Source organism: Squalius cephalus (genome assembly GCF_949319135.1).
Source record: "Squalius cephalus genome assembly, chromosome: 9".
NCBI classification, from domain to species: domain Eukaryota; kingdom Metazoa; phylum Chordata; class Actinopteri; order Cypriniformes; family Leuciscidae; genus Squalius; species Squalius cephalus.
Genome location: NC_137130.1, coordinates 14,115,971 through 14,141,170, shown reverse-complemented (window position 1 = coordinate 14,141,170; position 25,200 = coordinate 14,115,971). Strand labels below are relative to the sequence as shown.

The 25,200-nt window shown below is 37.6% G+C and overlaps 1 protein-coding gene across 1 annotated transcript in view; it reads right to left on the bottom strand.

Moving 5' to 3' along the window:
• Positions 1-25,200, bottom strand: part of satb2 (SATB homeobox 2) — a gene marked incomplete at its 5' end in the record, with an annotated part of 44,183 nt that overhangs the window by 7,680 nt on the left and 11,303 nt on the right. The window contains 11 exon segments of the mRNA XM_079881164.1: positions 1,541-1,735; positions 4,011-4,163; positions 4,950-5,036; positions 5,953-6,165; positions 6,922-7,499; positions 7,611-7,646; positions 8,844-8,946; positions 9,663-9,786; positions 11,298-11,424; positions 20,755-20,937; positions 24,347-24,562. Of these exon segments, the coding sequence (XP_079737290.1) occupies positions 1,541-1,735; positions 4,011-4,163; positions 4,950-5,036; positions 5,953-6,165; positions 6,922-7,499; positions 7,611-7,646; positions 8,844-8,946; positions 9,663-9,786; positions 11,298-11,424; positions 20,755-20,937; positions 24,347-24,562 (2,015 nt within the window).

Genomic DNA, 25,200 nt, shown 5'->3' with positions numbered 1-25,200 from the left:
CAACAACAGCAACATGCTCATGTATGGTATTTATGTGTTGACACAAAACAATATTGTCAAACCTGTCTAATTTTTACACAAATCTATACACAAAAGTGTCAACAATGGCTCAGTGAAGTGTAATTTAGGAATTTATTTAAATGATCAATACATTAATATTACATCACATTAAAAGAATACTTTAAAAAGTGTGTGTGTATGTATATATATATATATATATATATTTATAAATTAACGATAACTATGAATATGAATACAACAATGCTTTAGTAAATGCTGACTTTCCTTGTTTTTATGAAAAAAGTTGTGCAATGGGCCAAAGTCATTGTGGAGTTTCTAAAGAAACTTGAGTCATTACACGCGCGTGTGTGTGTATGTGATTTATGTCTGTGCGAGTGTTCCTTCTCTTCCCGTAATTATTAATATCAGGGCTGTGGTGGCACTGTCTGTCAGGGTGTGTCCTAATGGGGCATTTCCTTCTGCGCCCAAAACACATAAATGAGTATATTTACACACATACACATGCTGCCAGCAGACTGTTTATTCCACTAACATAAAAGAGTAAGCATGCGAGAGAGAAAGAGGCGCAATGGCCTAGCACAGTAACTGAGAGTCACTCTGTCTCCATTTGTTAGTACTTAATCTTAATACGGCTGCTTAACTTAAGTTAATAAATGTTAATAAACAGCAACCATTGTGAGTGAATTAAACCGCAATGCTTTACTGGCAGGGTGAGAAAGAAGAGTAGGTTAAAAGAAGGTGGAAAGCATTGATCCCAGTGTTTGTAGATTTATGTGTATGCGGTTTGTGTGTGCATGTATTTACATACAAGTATTAGTGTGTAGATGTGTGTGCATACTGTGAATGAATGCGTGTTAATACTGGAAAGGTGTGTGTCCACAGTCTATATTATAATGACCCTGGCTGGCATAGGGGAAAGTCCATTTAATCAGTAGCGCGTTGTTTGGAATTCTGTGTATGTGTATGTGTGTGATTAAAGAGGTTGGGGTGTGCTGGGTTATTAGATGTTGGCAGGAATGCTGCATGAATGATGCTGATATTAAAAATGAAGTGTCAAAGAAGTGTGCCTTCACACAATGAAAACACATTCATATTATATTAAGAGAATTATGCTTAAAATATTTATGTGGAATTCGCTTTTTTTTACTTTTAATATTTGATAAAAAAAAATATATATATATATTTGCAAAAAAAATGACAGGCAATAGAGAGAACTTTAAAATAAAATAAAATAAAATGCTGAAAAGTTAGATTGTTAAATTATTTATTTTTTAATAATAGACTGAATATCTGGTTTTGACATAAATGCAGGCAGTTTTGTTCATTTCATCTTCCTGTCATCAGAAAGTTATAGAAGATCAAACTGAACATTTAATAAATGGTCAATCTGTACTGAGAGGAATCAATGAACATTTCATTTCTCCTAATATGACCATCCTGTAGTGCAAACGCCACATTCAACTGCTTTCTTTTGCCATACGTATTTGAAGTATGCAATCCGATGTTACAAAAAACTCACCTGAGGGTCAGTGGGCAAGTGTAGTACAGTGTGCAGCCGTTCGCTGTGGTGATGGCGGGACTCTTCCTCGTACACTAGATCCCTGTCTGTCTGCGGAAGGCTCAGAAACCTCCGGATGGTACACAGGTTCTCCCAGAGAGTCCTGTTCTCTGGGCTGGGACTCTCTTTCCACCGAAGCAGCTCGCATAGCCATCCCTAAAGAAAGGAAAAGGGTTCATTGCATATCTTGTTTAGCTGAAGGTATTTTTCCAACAATATCACTAAACAGTATCAATATATGCCTTGTCTACTTAGTTGGAGCGGCTACCCACTAAAGCTCCGCTATAGGGACTTTCTTCTCTTTTTGTGCATTTATGTCACTTTAATATATAGGAATGATGGGTAGAATGTGATGTGAAACAACTCACCCATCATTCATGTTTTTTTTATGACTGTAAAGTTTACTTAACAGTAAACAAGTACCACCACAAAGCATCACAAGTGCACTGAGAGAGCTGAGAGTGTGTGAAAGAGAGAGTGAAATGGTGAGAGATTAGGAAGATTTAATTATCTCTGCTAGACTGGTCCAGTCTTTGACACCAGCTGTTGTGTGCAGCCAACCTCTTCCAGCACACATTGTTAATGACCTGAGCATCTCTCTCTCTCTCTCCTTCTCCCTCAGCTCCTCCTGGCCAGCTGCAGCAGATGGGTGCGTTCAGCCGTGACCCCCCACCCGACCCCAGACCTGTGAGACCTAACCACATCTGTCACACACATTCATTCATATATATATATATACACACCACCAGAGCAGCACTTTGCTGACACATCTCATACACGCAAACATGCAAAGATGCCCCTGAAACATGCCTTTAGATGAGGTGGTCACACCTGCAAAGCCATGCCGCAATGACACAGAGTTCCTCAGTAAAGTGAGCAGCAGAGACCAAAGCTCTCTCAGGCTATTACATGGTAAGAATTAGGCGCAGCTGGGAGTGGGATCATATTTGACTAAATCAATTATCTCTCTTTGATCTAAATGAGACAGAGACAAACAAATGGTCCAATAGCTTTTGAAAAAAAAATCTTTATCAACACTCTGAAATGAATGCCTTTTCCAGCTAAATAATTAGCTGAAAGAAAATTAAAGAAAATGATCATTGTTGTCCTTTGCACTCAGACAATGTGGCCATTAACCTTTTTTTATACCTGTCAATGAAAAGTGAATTTAAAACAATTGGATATATGGATGGATAGACAGATACATAGATATCCACTACTGTTCAAAAGAAATGTCCCCAAGGCTGCATTTATTTGATCAACAATTCAGTAATATCAGTAATATTGTAAAATATTATTCAAATATATATTTTTGGGGGGTTTGCCAGGTGTTAATTATGGACTCTGGTCAACTTTATGAATAAGCTTAAAGCTTATAAAACATAAAAAAAAAAAAAAAGTAAAAGTAGATTCCCATGATGTGCTTTTTATAAAGCTACAATGACAGTTTACAGCTAGAAAATATTTGAGATTTTAAAGGCCTCAAAAGCACTGACTATTGCACTTGTATGACATACACACATACTTCTAGTCACAATATTATGCATTCTTTATATGGCTATCTGGAAACATGTGTCAATGTAAAAGGTATGAGAACAGTAATCAGATCAATCTATGGAACACTGCATGCACGTCTGTATGACAACATAAGTCACGATGACTCATTGGACAGAAGAGAAAAGCACTGAAGGAAAGAATGAGATCCTTTGGCAGGATCTGGAATGGTAAACCAGAGATGAATAAATAGAAGGCATTTATCAGACTATCTGTTGATGTTGATGTTTTTGTTTATCAACTACAGAGACGCGCCAGAATCAGATATAAATTCCTGCACAGACGGACACCGTTACTTCCCCTACACTGACTGAGAAAAGAACATGTAAGCTAAGTGTAAGCGTAGTCATTTCAAAATAAAACAAATCACATTGAAATCACTGGCTCAAATATCCTATCCCTCAATATTTTAAGCACATAAAAATATATATTTTTAAATTATATATATTTATTAATTATTTAATTATTTCCATAATAAAAGGGTCCCTCAAGAAGCTATATAAGTTCATAAATCCATTTATGCAGAACACCTGAAAGCACCTCATGTAACCAACCTCACTTTTACAGTGTACACTTAGATGAATTAAATGTATTATTAACAATTATCATATGAAGATACCAAGTTGATTCAATTCTCCAGTACAATAAAATACAATGGAAACTTATGTATAAGATGTCCTTGAAAAGTAGAAGACAAAAGTATTATGTTTTCTCTGTGTATTAGTTATTTGAAAATAGTTCACCGAAATTAGAACTAGTTATTTAAAAAAATGTAAGTTCAGTTGAAGGTTTAGTTTTGCCATTATGTTATATGAAAGGATGGAAACGCGTCAGGATTATGAACAATGGGGTAAATAATTACTGAATCAGTTCTTACTTGGCTCTTATTGGCTGCCACCTTGGCAAAAAGTGCCTGAGACACTTTTGCCCGTTTCATCTCCTGCTGGATTTCATCGTAGACGGCTGAGGTGATGTTAACCAGCGGCTCCAGTTTCAGGGGAAGGTCAGGGTTAGGACCACAAGTCTTGGACTGTGAGGGTCCAGCGGTCAAAGTTAAAAGTAACAAAGACGACAGATTGGTTAGATATACATTCATACTGTAATTGCTACAGAGGGTACAATATAAGAACCTTCATGGATGATATTTCAGACCCTTGTTTATACCTACAATGTACTGAGATTTCAGCAGATAAATCATTAAAGCATCCATAAGTAAACTCTTTGTAGTACATGTTTGAAGTATGGTGTATTGATTTTAGAGTGGTGTGTTTTCTCATTCAATGTTTGAAGTTGCTCTGCAGGCACAGGCAAGTAATCTCACATTCCCCAGTAAAAACGATTGCAAGATAAACACATACAGACATAATAGTAATGATAATACACAACCACATTCCCTAAGACCAAAGAATGAGAACTTTGTTCTCGTATCAGAAGGATTTTTATAATCTGCATGGGCTCATTCACAATGGTCCTGAGGTTGAAAGCAGACGCATTCATACAAGCATTCTAGAAAGTCCACGCACCAGGTTCCAGGTCATTTAATATAAACATGCCATGACAGGAGCAAAGCCATGCTTTCCTGCATTTGTAATTTTAGAGGATCAAGGACAAGAGCTTGTGAACCTGAAGTTTTAATGGGTGTGTGAACCCTGTAATCTCTAACAAACATTAGTATAAACAGTATACATTTGATCTTCTGTAGTAGCTTGACTTATTGAGCATTTATTTTCAAAATGGGAAAAGTGTCATGCCTACAACTGATCACTACGAGGTACACTCTATGAGGAAATGAAGTGAGTGATGATGTAATCCTCACCGAGTTTGTGATTTTGGTCTTATTCTTCCAAATAGATGCCCACGCGTCAGGAGTTAACTGTTCATCGATGCTGCGCTCCCACACTTTCTGCATTGGGAGGTACGGTGTGACATTAGCAATAAGAAGGTAGCAATCAGATATTAGCTAGTTTGACCCTTAAAGGGCACTTTCTTGAAAGTCAGGGTGGTTGTTTTAGTGAATTATCCAAATTGTTATTCTCAGTATGTCAATATGTATTAATATTCAAAGACAAAATATAATTTACATCATACTAAAATAATAGCTGCGGTAATAACACTGACTTAAGGCTGGAATACACTACAAGACTTTTGCCCAGATTTTTGCCAGACTAGTCGATGCTAGTTGCCAAAAATCAGAGCCACTCAGCATGACTTATGACTGATTTTGTGGCATCACTCATGATAAGCACAGACTAAAAATGTTTAGCTCCAGACTATGATTCCATCCAGTCGAAGGATATAAAACTTGTTTGATATTTTGAGCTAATTTTAAAACATATTGTTTTCATTTGTCATGCATCTTCTAGCAAAAAAGTTTGTTGTGTTCTGAACGACTTGAAGGTCTGGTAGTCCGTGAATGTTTAGTATATGAAGCCCAGTTTTTTTTAGAACTATTTACAAAGTCGGCACGTGTGTGATGCCTAGTATTTTAAAATCTCTTCAGATTTTAAAAGTCGTGTAGTATATTCCAGCCTTTACTAAACTCAGTTTTTCTATTTGAAAAACGTAGCTGTATAACAACCTGATACGGATTACAAAGAAAACAACACAGTGTAAGCCAAACAAAACAAGTATATAAATCACATGAATTCAGGCAAGAAACAAAAGCAATCTCATAGGCCTACAGATAAACAATTCAGAATCAGACACAACAAAAGCTTTCAGGTATTTTTACACCCAGTCAATAATACACACACAAATGCAACAGGGGAAGAGGGATTTGTAGGGAACTGAACCTAGTCAAGTGTGAGAAAGCGGGGTACCTGAGAGAGGCGGACGCCCCCAGGGCTGGGGTTTGTGCTTGGGGGCAGACTCACAGGAGGGTTCATGCTGCGTTCTCGCTCTTCCTGGTAAATGCGGTCCCTCTCGCTCTCATGTAAGTTCAGAAAGTTCTGCATCGCTTTGAGGTTCACCAGCAAGGACTGAGAGGCTGAGCGTGGGTCTTCCTCTTTTCGCAAGATCTCTGACAACAGGCCCTGGTGTACACATATAAACACATACGTAAACACAGAGGAAGCAATTTTTTTTTCGCAACACATTTATGCAGTTACTTCACCTGCACCATGTAGGTCTCTACCCACACTTTGACTGACTGTGCACGATGTTGGATGTAATTGAACATAATTTAGACCTGCAGTGACTCTGTGAATTCACCAGGTGTGTTTTCCGCTGAGAGGGTGTATGAGAGGATCCAACCTCTGGATACCAGAGCAATCACGCAGAGCGACTCATAGATCTGAAACCTCCAACAGGACAACTTTGACACCTTGATTATCCTCTTGTATTTAGTTCAGTGCCAAATTAAACTTGATTAGTCCTGATTTGTACATAATTTAGTCTGTGTATGGGATAGTGACCAGGGCTAGCAATAAACCTTATAGATATTATGTTGTGATATTCTTTTTTTGTGATAGATGTTTGCTGACATTCAATATATTTCTCAATATTATTTCAATGTATTTTGCATTGGTCATTACAAAAAGACCATTAAGATTAAAAGAGTGCATTTAAATCACTGCAATATTCATATGTTACACAAGCCAAATCATTATGAAAACATCATGAATATTCAATACATTGCCCGCCTAAGTGATTGGTATGTTCTAAAGAAGTTCTTTGCTATTATACTTGGTGGACCTTCTTTCTTGTACCTTGTTTCCTCAAGGTTTCTCTTTGAACTGTCTCTATTCTGCGAACAATATGTGTACTATTTCAGCACCACTTTACTGTACCTGTGTACGGTTGAAGGCAACTCGAGCGAACACTGCCTGCGAGACACTGGCCCTTTTCAGCTCATCTCGCACCAGTTGGTAGATATCAGATGAGACTTCTGCAGCCGAGGGGTTGGACCCGGGCTCTCCAGGGCCACCAGACTTGCTAGGCCGCGGGATGGGTGGGTGATTGAGAAACTGCTGGTTAAGAGCCTGCGGGTGCTGATGCAGGAGGCGGCTGACGGCCAGCTGCTGGTTGATAAGATGGGCCATGGCTAACTGCTGTCTCACCAGCTGTGGACTGAGCTGGGGTGAGAGAAGCCCTCCGGGTGCCAAAAGAGGTTGCAAGGATGCAGGCGGAGGTGGAGGAGGCACCTGTGCCCGTAGTGGAGGACTGTGATGGAGCTGCCCATGAGATGATGAAACTTGCGGCTGCCCTTGGGATGGAGGCTGAGACTGGGCTGAATTCTGAGGTTCTCCAGAGCCACCTTTCACAAGAGAGCTGGTGCTGTTCAACGGACCGAGCTGTGCTAGACCAGCCAGGTGAGGGGGCGGACGCTGGGCTAATACACAGAAGTCGGCAAGACCGTCCCTTTCAACTGTAGAGGGATGGATATGTGTATCAGACACAAGATCAACTCTGTAGTGTTTTAGTTGACAAATCAAATACAGGTCTTTTCCCAAACAAACATCAAAATGTAGATGCTTACCCTTGATTTCCGAGCTTCCTTGCCACAAATAATCCCCTAAAACAGACACAAAGAACGCATGGTAAATGACAAAAGCTTTCACTTACTTACTCAATCATGCTTACAATGAAACAATAACATACTTTCATGAGTAGAAAGTTTTACAACTTCGGCTTACAATCGTATGACTGACACGTGAGTCATCCAATGGGGTCTCGCCGCACTGGCACACACATCTGGCAATGCGGACTGAGTGTTTAGCTCTGGGAGGCAAAGAGCAGAACTAATGGAGGGGGCTCGGTGTAACTCAACACCACTTACTCTGTCAGCGTGCCGAGGATCGCTTTATTCTTTGTTGGCGCTCGCTCTCTCACTGCACTTGGGGTTTAGCCCCCACTTTGATCTGTCCTGCTGTGTAATTATTTCACTTTTTGAAGAGGCAACGAGAGGAGGAAAATTGTCACAGGCATTTGGATGCTAAGAGGCTTAAACAGCGGAGCTGTGGGGCGACTCCCAGTAGGACTTGCCGCTGGGAGACCCCCTGCAGCATTTTGGGGGAAGAAACAGTGGTTTCTATTAGGAAGTGAAGAGGCTTAGGTTACCCCATCCTGTGTAAGGAGTCATTAAGAGATAATGTATAAAACGCAGCACAAAGCTCAAGACTTGCTCATGACCCTGAACACCTTACCACGCTAGAAATGGGACATCTCATTAAAAAACAAAAACACATTCACTGTGTCTGAATACTTCCCGACTATATAGTAGGCGAACAATATGTTAAAAAGAGTAGTATGTCCGAATTCATAGTTTTCACAAAACAAGAGTCGAAAAGTACGTGGATGACCTATTGCTTGACAAAGTACCCAGATGATAGGTGAGATTCTGAAGTGAACATCTAAGGGCCAGTTTACTACTCCATAAGGTCACAGGAGAGGAGTCGGCAGTTGCAGTGAAATGACGCAACTGATGCCGTAAGTCAATTGACAGTGACAACCTGACGGATATAGTACGTCCGGCTTTCATTCAAATTATACACATTCAGACAATATAGAACATAGTGTTTTATTGGTTACAAAGTAAGTTCTTCATCAAATGTAATACCCACTCAGACATTATGCGATTTCGGACGCAGCTATGCTTTCCTGACCAGTCTACTGTGCAGATGTCAGGTTAGCCTTTTTTCCCCCCACTTGTTTTAAGATGGCACCATATAACAAAAAATATAACCAAAAAAGTAATTAGCAAAAGCCTTACCTTTAATTTTTTTGTACTTCTTGTACCAGCGACCAAACTCTTGGCATTTTGCAGTTGAGACGTTAGCATAGTAGGAACTATTCACAATCGAGGAGATCATACTCTGGAAAAAGTCCAAGAAATGAGAGAGCTCAGTAAAAAGGAAGAAATAGGAGTAACGACAGAGGATAACGGAAATAAACACACATGGTCAAGATCTTAAAATTGCAATGATAAATGGCCTATGAAACACATTACTGCGGAAAGCCACCCAGGCAAGGCTGATCGCGAACGCCGCGACAAGCTTCAAGCCGCAGTGACACAAGTAGAGATGAAGAGCCACACACATATGCAAACAATTGATATGAGGATCAACACCCACACAGAGCTCCACTTAAACACATCATGCACAGATATCACATAAATCTCAAAGATTGCTTGCTTACTTGGAAATGAGCACAGCAAGAATCTCGGATGCACACCCACATAGACACACGCATACTCTCTCTCTCATGGTGAAGTAATTTCTGGGTTTTAGAAATGGCCCATGAATGCGGGGAATTTGAGTAAATTTTGAATTGATGAATGAAACACTCTAAGACAATTTAGGCAACATTAAGCATGTACTGACGATATAGATTGGAACAACTGCAATCACAGAGCAATATTGAGCCCAACATTTCCTTCTATGTTATACTGCTAAGTTATTAGTTTTGGCATAGATGTACTGTACCAGCAGTATATGTTTTACATATCATCTTAAATGACATGCTTTACATATCCTCTTAAAGCCAAATCTTTTTCTGTTGGATTTGAAAAAAAAATGGGTAGCAACTGTACCTGTGAGAGGGGACATTCTTTGGCCAGGGTGCTCTGGTTCATCTCTTTGAGCAGTTCTTTGAGGGCGTTGCGTACTGTAGCGTGGTTCCACTGTTCTGATGGGAGGTCCTCCAGTTTTGCAAAGCTGTATTCATAAAAAATTATTACTCATCCCTCCATTACAGTAATCATCTTCAATTCCAAATCAATAAACCATGCAGCAGGCCAGGTCAACAATAATATCACCATGAAGATACAGGGAAACAAACCTGGATAGTACACAACTACACAATGCCTACAATCCTCTCTTTTGGAGTCTATGTTTATTTCCTCAGCATCCAGAAGTAAACTGCAATCAGGAGGCATGAAAGAGCTCAAAAGTGCAGATAAAAATTGACCCTGGCCTAGAGTATCTCCTGTTCTTATATATGCACAGAGCTTTAGATGCTTGCTCAACTGTCTATTACTGACAAAAGAAAAATAATCCCCTAATTATCTGGCCACTTAAAATGTTATAATATATATTGAAAAGGGAAACTTTTGTACGAGTTTCCTCAATGCACAGAATAAAATAACAAAATTATTAATAATACAATATATAGTATAACGCCAACTAATATGAATAAATTCTTAATCATTGGTAATTAATTAATTATATAATAAATTATTATATAAAACAAACCAATATTTTACTTTCCCATAGTTTGTATACAGAGGATACAATATTTATCAGTTACATAATATAAAAATTATGATTTCACTTAACAGCACAAACATTGTGACACTTTCCAGTCATCACAAGACCATCAGGAGAAAACTACAAAAACTTAAAAAGTGCTTACACTTCACTTTTAAAATAAAATCAATTAAGGGTTTCAATTAGAAGGGTCTTATAACCTGATACTACAAGGTATCCTGTTTAAATTCCACAAATAACTTTTTTTAGTTGTTTGTGCTGGTGATTTAGACCTAAATTTGGACCTGTAATTATTTATATATTTCTATAATAATAATTTGTATTAAATATAATATATTTTAGAATACATTCAATATTAATTTAAAAAATCTGTTTTAAATAATATTTATTATTTATTTATTTAAAAAAACATACAACCATTAAGGTTATTGATATGCAGAGGGTTCTCTGCTGAAGCAAGGGACTTTTGAAATACCTTTATTTTTAACTCTTTCCCTGCCAGCGTTTTTGAAAAAAGTTGCTTTTCTAGCTTCATGCATTCTTTTGTTATCTACACTTGTCTTGAATGTGGGTAAGTTTCAGAAAAATGCAACGTTTTGAGCAAAAAGTTGAGAAAATCGTGGTTTTGTCAAAGACTACATCTGGATGGGATTCAGAATGATGATCAAAACACAGATGGAGTAGATTGAGTCCATCAACACCCACAAAGCATTTCATGTTGATGATCGCATTATTTTACATATGATATCGCTAGTTGTTTCTGCTTCTTCCTTGCCTGTGTTTTGATCAGGAGATTCTGTACTCTTTCAGAAGATGCCTTATAGCGCCCCCTACCTTATAACAGTGAAAACACAGGAAGCTGGTAATTTCCGTCTATGGCAGGGAAGCGTTGTCTTACAAATTACGGAAATTTCCGTCAATGGTGGGGAAAGGATTAAGAGTGCTCTGTGGTCTCGTACCTCTGTAGCTGGATGCGTAGCGTGACCATGTGGTAAACGTCCAGCAACATATCAGCAACCGTTGCCTCTGGAGCATCTGTCAGGTAATGGATGGGCAGGGGGTTCCAGCGGCCCACCTTAATGATGCCTGTAAGAAGGAAGCAGAGAGAGGGTAGGAGTCGATTAACCCCACTTGATCTCATTGTGCCGCAAATTTGTGTAGCATATTTCCATGACATCATCAGAGATGGCCTCATGTCAATGATGGCTGTAATGAAATCTCAATAAGAGAATAAGTTAGGAGGGGCTCCACTCCACTGAGTAGGCAGCTCCACCAAACCAGAACCAAAGCTGGCACATTACATCATCACACCAGCACCCACTTACAGCAAAAATCATCATTAGAGGGTATACAAAACATGATGATTGAAAGACATAGAACAAGGAGTGATTGAAAAGAGGGGATTAATGTAGGTGGGAAACCAACATGATTTACTGCATATGGCGAAATATATGATTATACATAATATTTTTAAGTGACAAGGAAGCATATTGAGAAATTAGTCATATATTTATCATTTGCGAAATAATTTAGACTACCTGTGGGTTATTGCATCAAACTTTTTGGAAATCACACATTTCGGAGGACTTTGTTTCCTTACTTCTTGTTTTCTGCTGTGCTTCCTTTTGTGCTATAAAAGCAGACAGCAAGGAACAATAACACCAATGATAAGGCTTTATCTATTAAATACTTATCAGGTCAGGAAGAAGCATCTCTCATGCATACTGAGGGCCACACAAATAACTACGGGCCCAAGGGGCGCCTGTGGATCTTTTATAACCGAGGAGTATATATAGGAAGCAGGAGCTCGTCTAGCACATCGCAGCCTCTGACAATTACGTCCACCCCCAATCCCCCCACCCCCCACCCTCCATTAATGGGCCGTCATAAACACAGGTCAATGATTGTATGATTAACCCAAATTGACTGTTATAAATGCCTCTTGTCGTGCAAAGGAAGAGACGAGCATTTATGGCTGAGGAGTAATCTGTAATCGGGGTGTCATTGTGAGACAAAGCCATATTTATGAACGATGCCATCTGATTGTTTTGTAAATACTCCAGGTAACTAAGGCCATCCCACAATGACCTGGGTGAAGGGACGTCAATTGCTTCCCATTTTAAAGGGATAGTTTGTGCAAGTATGAAAATTCTGTCAGCATTTACTCATGTTATTGGCAACCGAAATGACTCTTTTTCTTCTGCAGAACCCAAAAGCAGATATTTTGAAGTATGTTTCAACTACAGCTCATGCAGTGAAAGTGTAGTTCCAAACAACATTGGACCTCACTGACTGTTATTGTGTGGACAAAAAAAAACAAGACATTTTTAAAAATATCTTCTTTTGTGTTCCAATTAAGAAAGAAAGCCATACAGGTTTGGAATAACATGAGGGTAAATGAGTAGATGATGATAGAATTTTTGGGTTAACTATCCCTTTAATGTTTAATGAGAAATGTTTTGATGTGTTTAAATATTATTAAACACAATACAAGCAGTGATCATCTTTTTAGACTTTTTAACTTTTTAAATGTATTTTTAAGGCAATTTCAGTGCATTTTTTCTTCATTGACATAAATTATTGAAATTATACTGAAGCTGAATAGGTTAAAAGATCAGGGTGAGGATAAAACCTAAGCAGCAGTGGCATCTACTGAGGGTGCCATAATTTTTTTCCAAGAACCACACTGTGCTATTAAAAATGAATTAGCTGAATCTATTATGCCCTCCGCTCTATTTATTTCCAGATGTCGCAATCATTGTCAAGATGCGCTGTACATGTAAACTGGACCCTGTGCTCACTGCATTATTAACCGTTTTCCAAACACTGCACACGTCCGTAAACACTTTTCAACACGCACTGCTCGTGTGCATGTGCGGTCAATGTACATCCCTTGTGCGAATGTATATATTCAACACATCCGACAACAGGACGTGAACCTGACCAAAAACCAAGGGTGTGCAATGAATAGATATACAAAACACATCCACAAACACTCGCACAAAAGTATTTCCCATGGTCTTAAGAGGGACTGACTGAAGCTGTGAAAACTAAACAATGCTAATCACATTACTATCCACTAAATGAGACCCAGACGCTACCCAGCTTCCCTCTCTCGCTCTCTTACTCTCTCTTCTGTAATTTTTTTTTTTTTGTGCTTTAGGCTGTTTGTGTCATCTGAAGAGCTCCAGCTGCTCAATCACACACAGACATGCCGATGGATCACTTACCTCCATCCAGACACTATATAGCCATGCCAGTGCTGCCACTAAAGCCTGATTGAATGAGTTCATTTTGGACAGAAACTGTTTTTGTAAATTAGCAAGGGCTCCATTGTTTCTCTCAGTTCAGTGTTTGTGTTTTGACTAGAGATAATAAGACATTCTGTGTAACCCATTCCACCACTTTTTTCCCCTATTGGCTGATTGCTTCTTATGTGGGAGTTTACCAGTGTCAGAATCTAAACAGGGCCAATGATCTCTGTATAATATCAGTCATTAAATGCAAGATATTTAAAGTGTACCTAAAGTATATTTGCAATAGTTCCACTTTAGCACAATCAAATATACTTCAGCACTATTTCCGGATAACTAAAGTGCATTAAGTACAGAATTAGTTCCAATTTAGCAGACTTTAAGTATATAAATTTAGTATAGAAAAAGTACAATTTCAGGGTATTTATATTAAGTACATAAATATGTAAATGTATTTGAAGCATACTTAGCATAAAATAATGTGTTTCAAATACATTTTAATATATTTATTTTTGACTAGGGTACATACAAATAAAAGTTTTTTTTGCAAATAAAGAGAAGTGTGTAGTCAGTAAAATATTTGGGCAAGAAATATGGTACAAAATAAAAATTAATTATGCATAAATATAGTTAAATAAATTAAATTATATATCAATAAAAATATTGGCAAAACTATTAATACATATTTAATCAATATAATTACTCACAGACTCACAATAATAACTCATAATAACTCACAGACATTATAAAACAGATTTATCTTGCTTCTCATACAGTATTTCTCATCAGCAGTGCTTGTATTCCTTCCCCATATTATTCTTGAGAAAGTGTGACAAGCCTTATGCTTTAACAGATGCTGATTCTGTCATCCAAAAGTGTTTTTAAACATTAAACGGTAAGCATACTGTAATTGCTGTAAGCATATGCATTTGTTTCATAATATTTCATTTATAATTAAATCCATAATTTCATGCATTCATCTATTAGAGGTAGCCTACAATGTAAAAATGTGTATTTGATGTAAATTTGTTTGTCTCTTTAAATGTAAGGCGCGAGAATGCGTCACTTTAGCGGAAACGGCAAAATGTTGCGTCGCCCCCGATGGACTGATGATGAGCGGACGCCTAACGAGGCTCTGAAAGTTGAATTTAAGTTTAAAATAAGTTTTGTTTCAAGTCAAAGTGGACAGTAAAGAGGATTTTTGTAAAACTAAGGACTCAAGGACCTCTTTTCATGACAAGTAGCCAACGAGGTATTTGTTTCACATGTAGGCTATATTTGTTTGATGTGTGGAAAGCATTTTTTTTTGCATCTCGTTTCCATTAAGACTATATTGTATAATATTCTGATGTGTTTATACTATATTCATTTATGAATGCAGTTCTCACGGCGTAAACAAGATGAGCCAAAGAATTAAAATGCCCGTTTTAAAGAACCGACCTGTGTCTGTGTTGTTGTGAAGAGAGCTAACCTACACATACCAAAGACCAAAATAGCCTCAGTATACAATTTCTTTGTTATTTTCTTTTTCTATCAAATGTAAGAAAATGTTTAAGTGTGGAATCTGTGAATACTGTGACGTATGGGTGTGCAGTGCTTGGCATGAATAAATCATGTAAATTAACATTACTGTAAACTGTTGACAGGTTACTGTTTTCTACTTTCATTCAATGCTATTTGAAGAGTTCAATGATTATAGAGGGAATGGTCTAACTTAGTTTTGTCAATTGCTTCCAGTTATGATTGGGGGCAAAGCTTTCTTATGTCAGAATTTATAATGGATTTGTTAATTATAGATTATTTTGTGCGCCTACAAGTATGTTGGGCCCTAGACAACCACAACATGACAGGCCGTCCCTGCTGGTGACCCTTGTAACAGCAGTGAACTTCTATCCTCTGAGACACAATCTTCTTGTCTTTGTTCTAAAGGTATTTGTGGAGATGTATTCCCCAGACAGTGAATTAAAGAAGAGAGGCAAGTCAGACAGATGAAGAGAGGCAAGTCAGACAGATGAAGACAATTTGTGTGATTGTGCCCCGCCCACCTTTAGATCTGTCCTCCTTCTTCAAGTCTGTGTTTATATTACTGGTTTTTGCTATGATTTGAGGAACGCTGCTGTTTTGTCTTATTGTGCAATGCTGAATGAATGCCCACCGCAGACGTTTTGAGTATTCAAGACATATAAGACAGATGATTCCAACTTTGAGCAGTAGCATCAAATAAGACTGAACTGAGATGCTCTAAATGTACTTTAAAGGGATAGTTCACCCAAAGATTTAAATTAACCATCATATGTGTATATGACATTCTTCTTTCAGATGAATACAATCGGAGTTATATTAAAAAATGTCCTGGCTCTTCCAAGCTTTATAATGGCAGTGAATGGCCTTTTCTGTTTTGAAGTCCATAAAAGTGCATCTATCCATCATAAAAGTGATCCACACAGCTCCGGGGGATTAATAAAGGCCATCTGAAGCGAAGCGATACGTTTGCGTAAGAAAAATATACATATTTTAAACTTTATAAAGTAAAATAACTAGCTTCCGGCCAAACGAACATACGGATTCCACTTAGACTCAAGCGCAACTTATGCGAGTAATGCGACGTACTGCTGATATTTACGCTACGTCATGACACACTACACTACTTATAACTTCACAAGTTGTGTAAGTTGCTCTTTAGGTGTAAGTATACTGCGTATGGCCGTTTGGCCGGAAGCTAGAATTTTACTTTGTAACGTGTTAAATATGAATATTTTCTCCATTCACTGCCATTATAAAGCTTGGAAGAACCAGGGCATTTTTTAATATAACTCCAATTGTATTCGTCTGAAAGAAGAATGTCATATACACCTAGGATGACTTGAGGGTGAGTAAATCATGGGCTAATTTTCATTTTTGGGTGAACTATCCCTTTAAGTTATGCTCTAAATGTGCTTTAAGTGATCCATTTCAATTGCTGTCGAACACTTCAAAAGCCCCGAACGTCAGCGACTTTACCCCATTCACATGTTCAGTGTTGAACAGACAGCTCATTGCAACCAATCTGAAAAAAAGCAATGAGCCCTGTTCCAATAAAAAGCGGTAAAATGTATGCCTATTTACAGTATGAGCTAGCATCATACAGAGACTGTGGTAATGTCATTAATGAATCATTTTTAACTTGGAAAGACTCTGTTCCTTGTCATTTTCCTCCTCCAGTACAAACCATTGTTCCCATTGCCACATTAAAATTCCTCCTCCCAGTGCTGGGCTTTCATGTGGTTGGCTGGTGGCTTGGCTAAAGCTTATGTGTATCCATCCATACACACTCACACACACAAACGCTACCTCACACACAGTCTGAAAATGTTCCCTAGCACACATACTCTTTTCGGCAGAGCTAGTTTGGATAGATGCACTGAACTCCTAATGCTTGCTGCTCTGAATGACTTGGCTCCATTGAAGGGATGCCCCACTCGTGAAAACCATCTCTATAGTGTCATTATCAATCATTATACACAGGAAAAAATAAAACAGGAACAGCAGGCCTAAGAAATACTTTCAGAATGTATTATGGTTTTGGTTTTACTATAATATCATAATATAAGCATCTTACATCTGTTATGATATCAGATTTTTGAAAAATGTCTTGGTGCTTTTTGTACATACAATGAAAGGCAATGGGGTCCAATGTTGTTTGAAAGAAGAAAGAAAAATACATACAGGTTTGAAAGTTTGTCTGGGTTGTCAAAAATGAGACAGAGAGGTGAAGACCCCTGGCAACAACAATGATGGAACTGACTGGTTTCTGATTGGCTGCCAGGTGTGTCAGATGGCAGATGGAAAGCTTACTCACTTTGGTCATAAATCTAAGTAAATCAAAGGATTCGTTGAAGACTGAGATAGATCATCACCCAAATATTCTTCAAAAATTCTCCTGTAATTTTCCATGGTAAAAAAAAGCATACAGGTTTCGAACAAAATGACGCAAATTATGTCAGAATCTTCATTTTTGGGTGGCCTATCCCTATAAGTAAAGCATTTCTGCAAATGTCCACATTAAAAGAGGGAATAAGTTAATTATCATTACTCAAAGAAGTGACGGTTCGGCCTCTATCAGGCAACAAAGCGTTTTTTCATCAAAATGCCCCAGTTCGACCTGTTGTGGCTGCATGTCAAACGTGGCAGCACAACAATGCGCTAGTGCTGTAATCCATCACCACTGTTAATTGTCTGAAGCCTTAAAGTACAGGTCTGTCCATACAATTCTATAAAAGTACTCAGACCCTTATAATTGAAATAAACAATATCTCCCAGTTAATTACTGGTCAGGCTAATTAAAGAAAGGCAGCGGTGCTGGGAGAGGAGCTTAAATATACCACTACGAGAGAGCTATGCAGGACACAATTCAAACAGGGAGAAAATAGATGGGACTCTGTGTAATTTTGGTTGTGAACCGCAGAGGAAAAAATGTATAATTTAAGCCAGAAATTATTCATTTAACATAAACGCTTGCTTTAAAAACAAAAAGTATTCATTTGAGAGGAGAGCTCTCCCTCTTTCCTTCTATCGCTCATTCTTCTATCGCTCATTTTAGGAATAAACTGAAGTCAGTGCATCTTGCTAGTGCGCGAGCGAGCGTTCTTTTAGCCGTATCCCTCACCTTTTCTTTTATCTGGCCTCATCTGAACTGATGACTGTGCGGGTGTGTGGATATTATTGAGCCTAAATTGTTTGTTTTCCACTGCTGTCCTGTCCTCTCCTCCTCCGTGTCCTTTTGATATTGTTTTGCGACCGTGCAGAGGTGACCTCTCGTGTTTCTGCGTTCAGAGGAGCAGAGCGTCTGGGACTTCCTTACAGATGTGGCGCCAATGTGTGGGCCAGACAGGACTATTCTGCCTTTCCAATCATAATGCCGCTTCTATCAATTTGCATACTTGTTTATTTTTATAGCACATTACGGTATTTTGGGAGGTTACACAAATGGCTTTAGGAGTCGCTGTGTGGGTAACATATTGATCCTGTTTTTGGCTCTTCAAAGGAATCTCTAAAGGGAGTGCTTTGAGTGAATTTAAAGACACGCTGTTGACCTGCGAGTGACTAATGTTTTTTCTTTCTTTCTGTTTTCGTTACTGTTTATATTTAGTTGTCACAAAAAGAGAAAGGATGCTTATTTAACATTATTTTGAATAACAAGCTGCAGTCGCACACAAACACAACCACGCAGCATTTAATTTTAAAAACTACAATCACTACAAAAACGTAGCAGACATTTCATCAGCCTGACTTAAACGATCATTTAATTAAAGGTTGAAACGTGGCCTTCAATTTTCGCTCTCTCTTTTCTGACAAAACTTTTCAAAATCCTTTCAATAAAATGCAGCACCATCAAATCACACAACAAACTTCTTTCTGGTCAGACGTACAGAACGTGAACTGTGACTACAAAAAAATAAGTTCACATAAATGCCAAATGCTCAACCTATGAAGTAAATCGTGATGTCTTTTGTTACCGTGGATCAACATGAAGTAATGGCTGTTTTAAATTTTCTTCATACTTCACAGAATACAAGTAAACTCTCAATCTTCTGGGAGATGACAATCATGTGCACAACAATAAAGTAAAGCATTATATTGCTTCTTTGGCCCACATACTCATAAACATTCTCCATATACACACACAAACACACACAGAAAATGGACACTATGCGAGTACAAAGACCTCGAGCAGACACAAACATGCATTCCCATAAAGTTACCACATACACACAAATACAGTTCACACGCATCTTTTTGTGACGTGAAAGTACCACATTCTTTGCCTCTACATTTCCTTTGTTCTTGTTTAATGAGATTTTCAGACTGTCTGTTATTCAGTTATGTTGAGCAAAAGGCCTTCCTCCTCATTGTTCTCAGACACATAAGCCCAAAACAGTATATTCTCCTGTCAACATCTCAACAGCCAGACCTCCTCCCAGCACTTCTTGCCACTCTAATAGCTCTGAACTGTAATGTAATGGCATACTAGCGTTTTACTCCCTGCATACTGTGCAGTGTATACTGTTCCATACTGTATACTGCCTAAAATAGAATGTGAAAGAGTATGTCTTATGGAATGATTACACATGCAGGTAAAATGCATGTTTAATTCAGGCATCTAGTTATCAGAAATAAATATAATTATTTTTGCTTTTTGGTATCACTTTTCTGTAAGTTCCATTTCATTCACATTAGTTAATGCATTAGGTATAAAAAAACTTTTTACAGCATTTACTAATCTAGGTTCATTTCAATTTCTACATAAACTTAACATTATCATTTTATTTTGAATAAATGAACATGAGTTACTCTAATGTATTATGAATGAATGCCAGTTAACAACAAGCTGTATATTTGTGAATTAATATAGATTAATAAATATTGTAAAACAATATAGAATTAAGATATAAATATATATTATATATATAATTACGATACATTTTTGTTATGCATATCTCATACATTATCTAGTGATGATGAATGAATCGTATTGTAAAGTGCTTCCTGAATGAAAAAGATGTACACTTTAGAAAAGTGCACGTATTACTGAAAGAATATAATTTAAATGTATCTAATTAAGTGCAAACTGAATGTAACGCTTTCGGACACGTAACTGCATGATAATTGCAATTAAATGAAAATGTGTTATAGTTTAAATTAATTCAATTCAAATTCAATTGTCGAATGTACTGACAAGCATTTATAGTAAACTAAAGTATACCTTAATGTCATTTCTATTGAATGAAATTTAGTACATTTAAAATATATTCATTTTCAAATAACAAGCAACAGTTAAAATTATAATTAAGTACTTTACATTTGAAATGATTACAAAGTGTACTGTTTTAAAAGTGTACTTAAGTCACAGAAACAGCCATGAAAGCCAAGTTACAAACTTAAACACACATATATATATATATATTAAATTATTGTAAACTACAAGGGACTTTTGTATAAAAACGTTTTAACTTTTGGCAGCTCGATTAAATAGTAAATCAAGATAAAATGTTAAAATATCTGATATTGCTTCTGGTTTGTCACACTGAAAATGGAAGTAGAATATCTTTTTCCTTCTTTTTTTTTAATGAAATTGTATATGTAAATTCATCAACTGTGTTGAACTGGGCACTTTTGAACTCACCATGTGCCTGGGCTGCAGAACTATGGGAGTAGCCAAGGGCGAGAAGTGCAGTCTCAACAAGCTGAGTGAAAAGGATGTCCTTCCTGACCAGCACAAACTCGGCATGTTCCTCCCGGCTCTCTCCATCTGATATCATCCCTCCATCCATCTGCTCCACCACGCAGAAGACTGGAATCATCAGACCTGCAAAACAGTTTTTAAACATTAAATATTTTTAAAAAATATATTCCATCCACTGCTCTATTTCTCGATCAAGTGTATATAGCATAATTTTGAATAGTTGCCACGTGCTGTTCACGAGAAAAGTCTTTTCATTTGAAATCATTAATGATTAATAGGTTCATCATTGCATTTGAATAAGGTGGACAGGGTCAATCAGTTGTCCACCGGCCCATGCAAATACTCAATATGGACAAACCGTCCAGATTGTGTATCAAACCAACCATCAAACCAGCCACATTATACTCCATTAAAGCTATCATTTTTTATGATGCCTCCCTCCACTTTGTCAGGGCAGCTGAGCTGATATCTCCTCAAGTCAACGGACTGCGCGCTAACGGCAGGGTCACTTAATAAAATTAGTTGCATGAGCCTCCAACGGATATGCAAACGTTTCTGCCTTGTTCGAGGTTACGGCTCATTGCGCTGTAACTTAACACATTATTTTAGTAGTGTTGACTTTGTTAACATTTAAGTAAAAAACGTTTATGATTAACCTGTAAAATATGTTGGCAAGTGATTTGGTGGGTACAGAGTCCCGTCTTTTAATGGGATGTGGGGATGCATAGTCATTCACGGCTTGTTGAGAAATAGTACGCAGTACCTAATGATGCCTGAAAAACACACATCCCACCCAAGTTACCTGGTTAATCTAGGCCTAACCAATCTCCGTTGGTTTGTTCAATTTCCCTGAAGTGCTCAAAAGCCTTCAGACTATTAATTAATACCCCTCAGAAATTATAGGCAGAAAGCATTAGGCAAAATCCCAGTTGTACTAATAAGAGCAGAGCAGTACTAAACTCTCTCTCCTAATTTACACACACACACACACACACACACACACACACACACACACACACACACACACACACACACACACACACACACACACACTTCCATACAAATACATATACATTTACGCATGGCTCCCAGAGCCCCTTGGTTTAATCAGTCAATTCCTATATTTCTATTTCCTTTCCATTAATCACCCTGGCTTCCAGTTCAGAATGCTCTTGTGGAGTGAATTACAGACCAGGGGCCGGTGCCAATTCAAGTAAGTGAATTTCCCCCAATAGGGAAATATAACTGTCAACACACAGCAGCTCCCAGCAGTCTCTCTCTCTCTCTCTCACTCTCTCTCTCTCTTTTTTCTGCTAGCTCCCATGGGCTCATCCCTGTATACCCTGTATGAGTACGGTTTCATCACAAGATAACAGCATGTGTGCGAAGCCCGTGTCTGACTCATTTTTATGTGTGTGTGTGTGTGTGTGTGTGTGTGTGTATGTATGGGTATATGTTTAATTGTGCTGCAACACTCACTCTGAGTAAGTCTCTGTGTTTAATTGTCTGTTTTAATGCGCTTTAATGCCAGAACATATTTTTTCGACTTCTGTAGGAATATTAAAGTATGTCATTTGTTAGAGTTATAGACTTATAAGCATATCTGTGGACTATACTGTTACTATAATTACTGTGTAATTGCTTTAAACTGTATATAAAAATGTGACACTGCCATTGATTAAAGTAACAATATTAAATATTTTGAAATATAGCATTCTGCAAATGAACATTTTTAAATCAGCATTTTTGTTGGGTTCCCTGTAAGAATAGATAAACAGCCTATACAATTTTTATATTTTTATCAGCCAGATAACAGCAAAATTGCATTAGATAATAATAATAATGCTAATCATAAAATATTTATTGAATTAAGTTTATTTTTATAGTTTGTTTTTAAGTTCATTCCATTGGCATTTTTTTTTTTTTTCAATAATTTGCTAAAGAGGCAAAACATAAGATTTATATTTTCTCAGAAAAACAGACTTAATGTCTTGTGCAAATTTGCAAGTAAATTAACTTTGTTTGACATACTTTATCTGGACAACAAGACAAAAAAAAATAACAGATTAGGGATTTTTAGCAATCCAGGCATGTGTCTGAGTGATTTTGATTCCATGTCTGACTTGTGTGTGGCCCACTCTTTATTGTTCCATTGTGGTTTGGAGAAGACTGCTTCAAGACAACCTCTTATTAAAACTAACCATTCGGCCCATCTGCCAGGGCACAGGAAGAGAGAGCCCCACTACTTTCCTCCTCCACCTATTCCAAAAAATTCTTAAGAAAAGAATCTGTTGACATAGATATTTTGTCAAATCAAATCTGCTTCAGAGGTGTACTGCAAATGATACTCACACACACACAGTCATGAACAAACACACAGTATGTGTTGCTTGGCCCTGAGAAATATCTAATCTATATCTGATATGTGGCTTTATGATTGGCTGCACACATTGCTCGCTGTCAGGGTGAATTACAGCTTGACCTTGATGACATTTTGGCCCAATGCATAACATAAGGGATTACAAAGTGTGAGTGATGATAGAATATAACACTTGTGTTGTGGCTGTGTGTTGTTGGACACAGACGGCATGTTTCCTTAGAGGACAATATGTAACAGCTTTATTGTCAGAACCACTTTACCTTCATGTGTAACTGTATGCAGGGTTGTGGACATGATAATGAAGCAGTCACAACAGTATATATTGGTAGTGTATATATATTTTTATATATATTTTTAAATTAATTTGTCAGACCAAAGGACTATTTAATTGACCTTTGTTTCAGGTGTTTCTCTGAGCATTTTAGGAGAAAAAAAAGTAGAAACAAATGAGATAACTGTTAATAATTTGGCCTAGATACTTTTTTCCTTTTCTCTGAGAATCATGAAGATTGATCATGCAAGTCAAAATAAATAAATCTATCTAGAAAGAAAAAAAAAGTGATATCTGACTTGTCATTTATTTTGGGAGAAAATCTAGATGAAAACCTGAATTAAAACAGTTCATGTCCATGTTATGTGTCAACTACCCGTGTGTAAAAACATATTTAAAGCCATTCAATAATCACAGCTGTGACCAAATATGTGGCAATTCGTTAGGATCACTGTAATCAATATGACCCCCCTTCTGATACACACGCTACTGTTGCAATCAATAACTGGCCATGGGGAATAAATCAGCACTATATAGTGCTACTTAATTCACTGAGCTTATAGAGGCCACAACACTCCTGTGAGCTGAACTACAGTGGTGTATGGGATTAAATTGATCTGCATCGTGCACTATGGGCGGCTATTTTAATAATGTCCGATAAAATTGAAAACCAAGCTGAATGTGTAGCTAGATGTGCTGTCTGATGTTTATTCACTTTTAAAAAAACATGGTGTGCGTGATGCTGGTTTGAATTTGGCCTGCAACATGTCCTGTTCCCATCTCTCTCACCATTATTTTCTCTCTTTCTCCACTTTAAGACTAAAAAAAGGTAATATGATATAATAGAAATGGAGGGATAGAAAAGGTTGTGAATGTCTTACCGCTGAGAGGTCTCTGTGAGGCCCCATTGTGGCGACTGCGGTGACCTGTAGGACTGCCATTGAGTTCCAGACGGCCCATCTTTGGTGGGGGGCCACCGATATCAGGACTGCTGCTCCCACGTCGCTCGGGGCTCTCCCGCAAACGAGGGCTCTCTCCTCCGCAACGCTCCATCCCCCTCCACACTACAGAGGGAACACCAGCCAGAGGATAAGGACCTGAGACAGAGAGGGAAAGAGTGAGAGACCTAATGAAAACAGTATCAATGCATATGCTTTTTTTCTGAACATCATAAATTGTATATCCAATAACAAAAATGAGTAGGTATTAGCATTAGAGTAAATGCATGGGTGATATAATACAGTTTTTCTACAATACAGTCGCGTTGGTACATTTCTCAGATCACAACTGAAATTCTCAAAACTACAAATTATTAGTTAAAAAAAATGTAACCTCCACATGATCTAGTCACTTGTGCGCATCATTCTTTTGAACAAATAGCAAATGCTTTGGTATATTCATGTAATTGATTATGCACAAATGTCTGCTGTTTCCTACATTTTGTCATGTTGATCAAAAATATATTATTACTGTTTCCCTGTTGAAGTCTTACCCCTCAAAACATCTAGGCATTAGTTCCTTGCATAAGTCATTAAATGCAAAATGGTGGAACTAGTTGTTATAAACTGTCAAGCATTTTCTATAAATTTCAAAGACTAGACTAAGACTACATTTCTTAGACTTTTATTTTGTAAATGTGTCCTGAATTAATGAACTGCGGAGGTGAATTTTGAATTGACAAAAGAAGGGATATGTAAAGGGCTAGATCAACCAATGATCAACTAGTTCTCTAAAA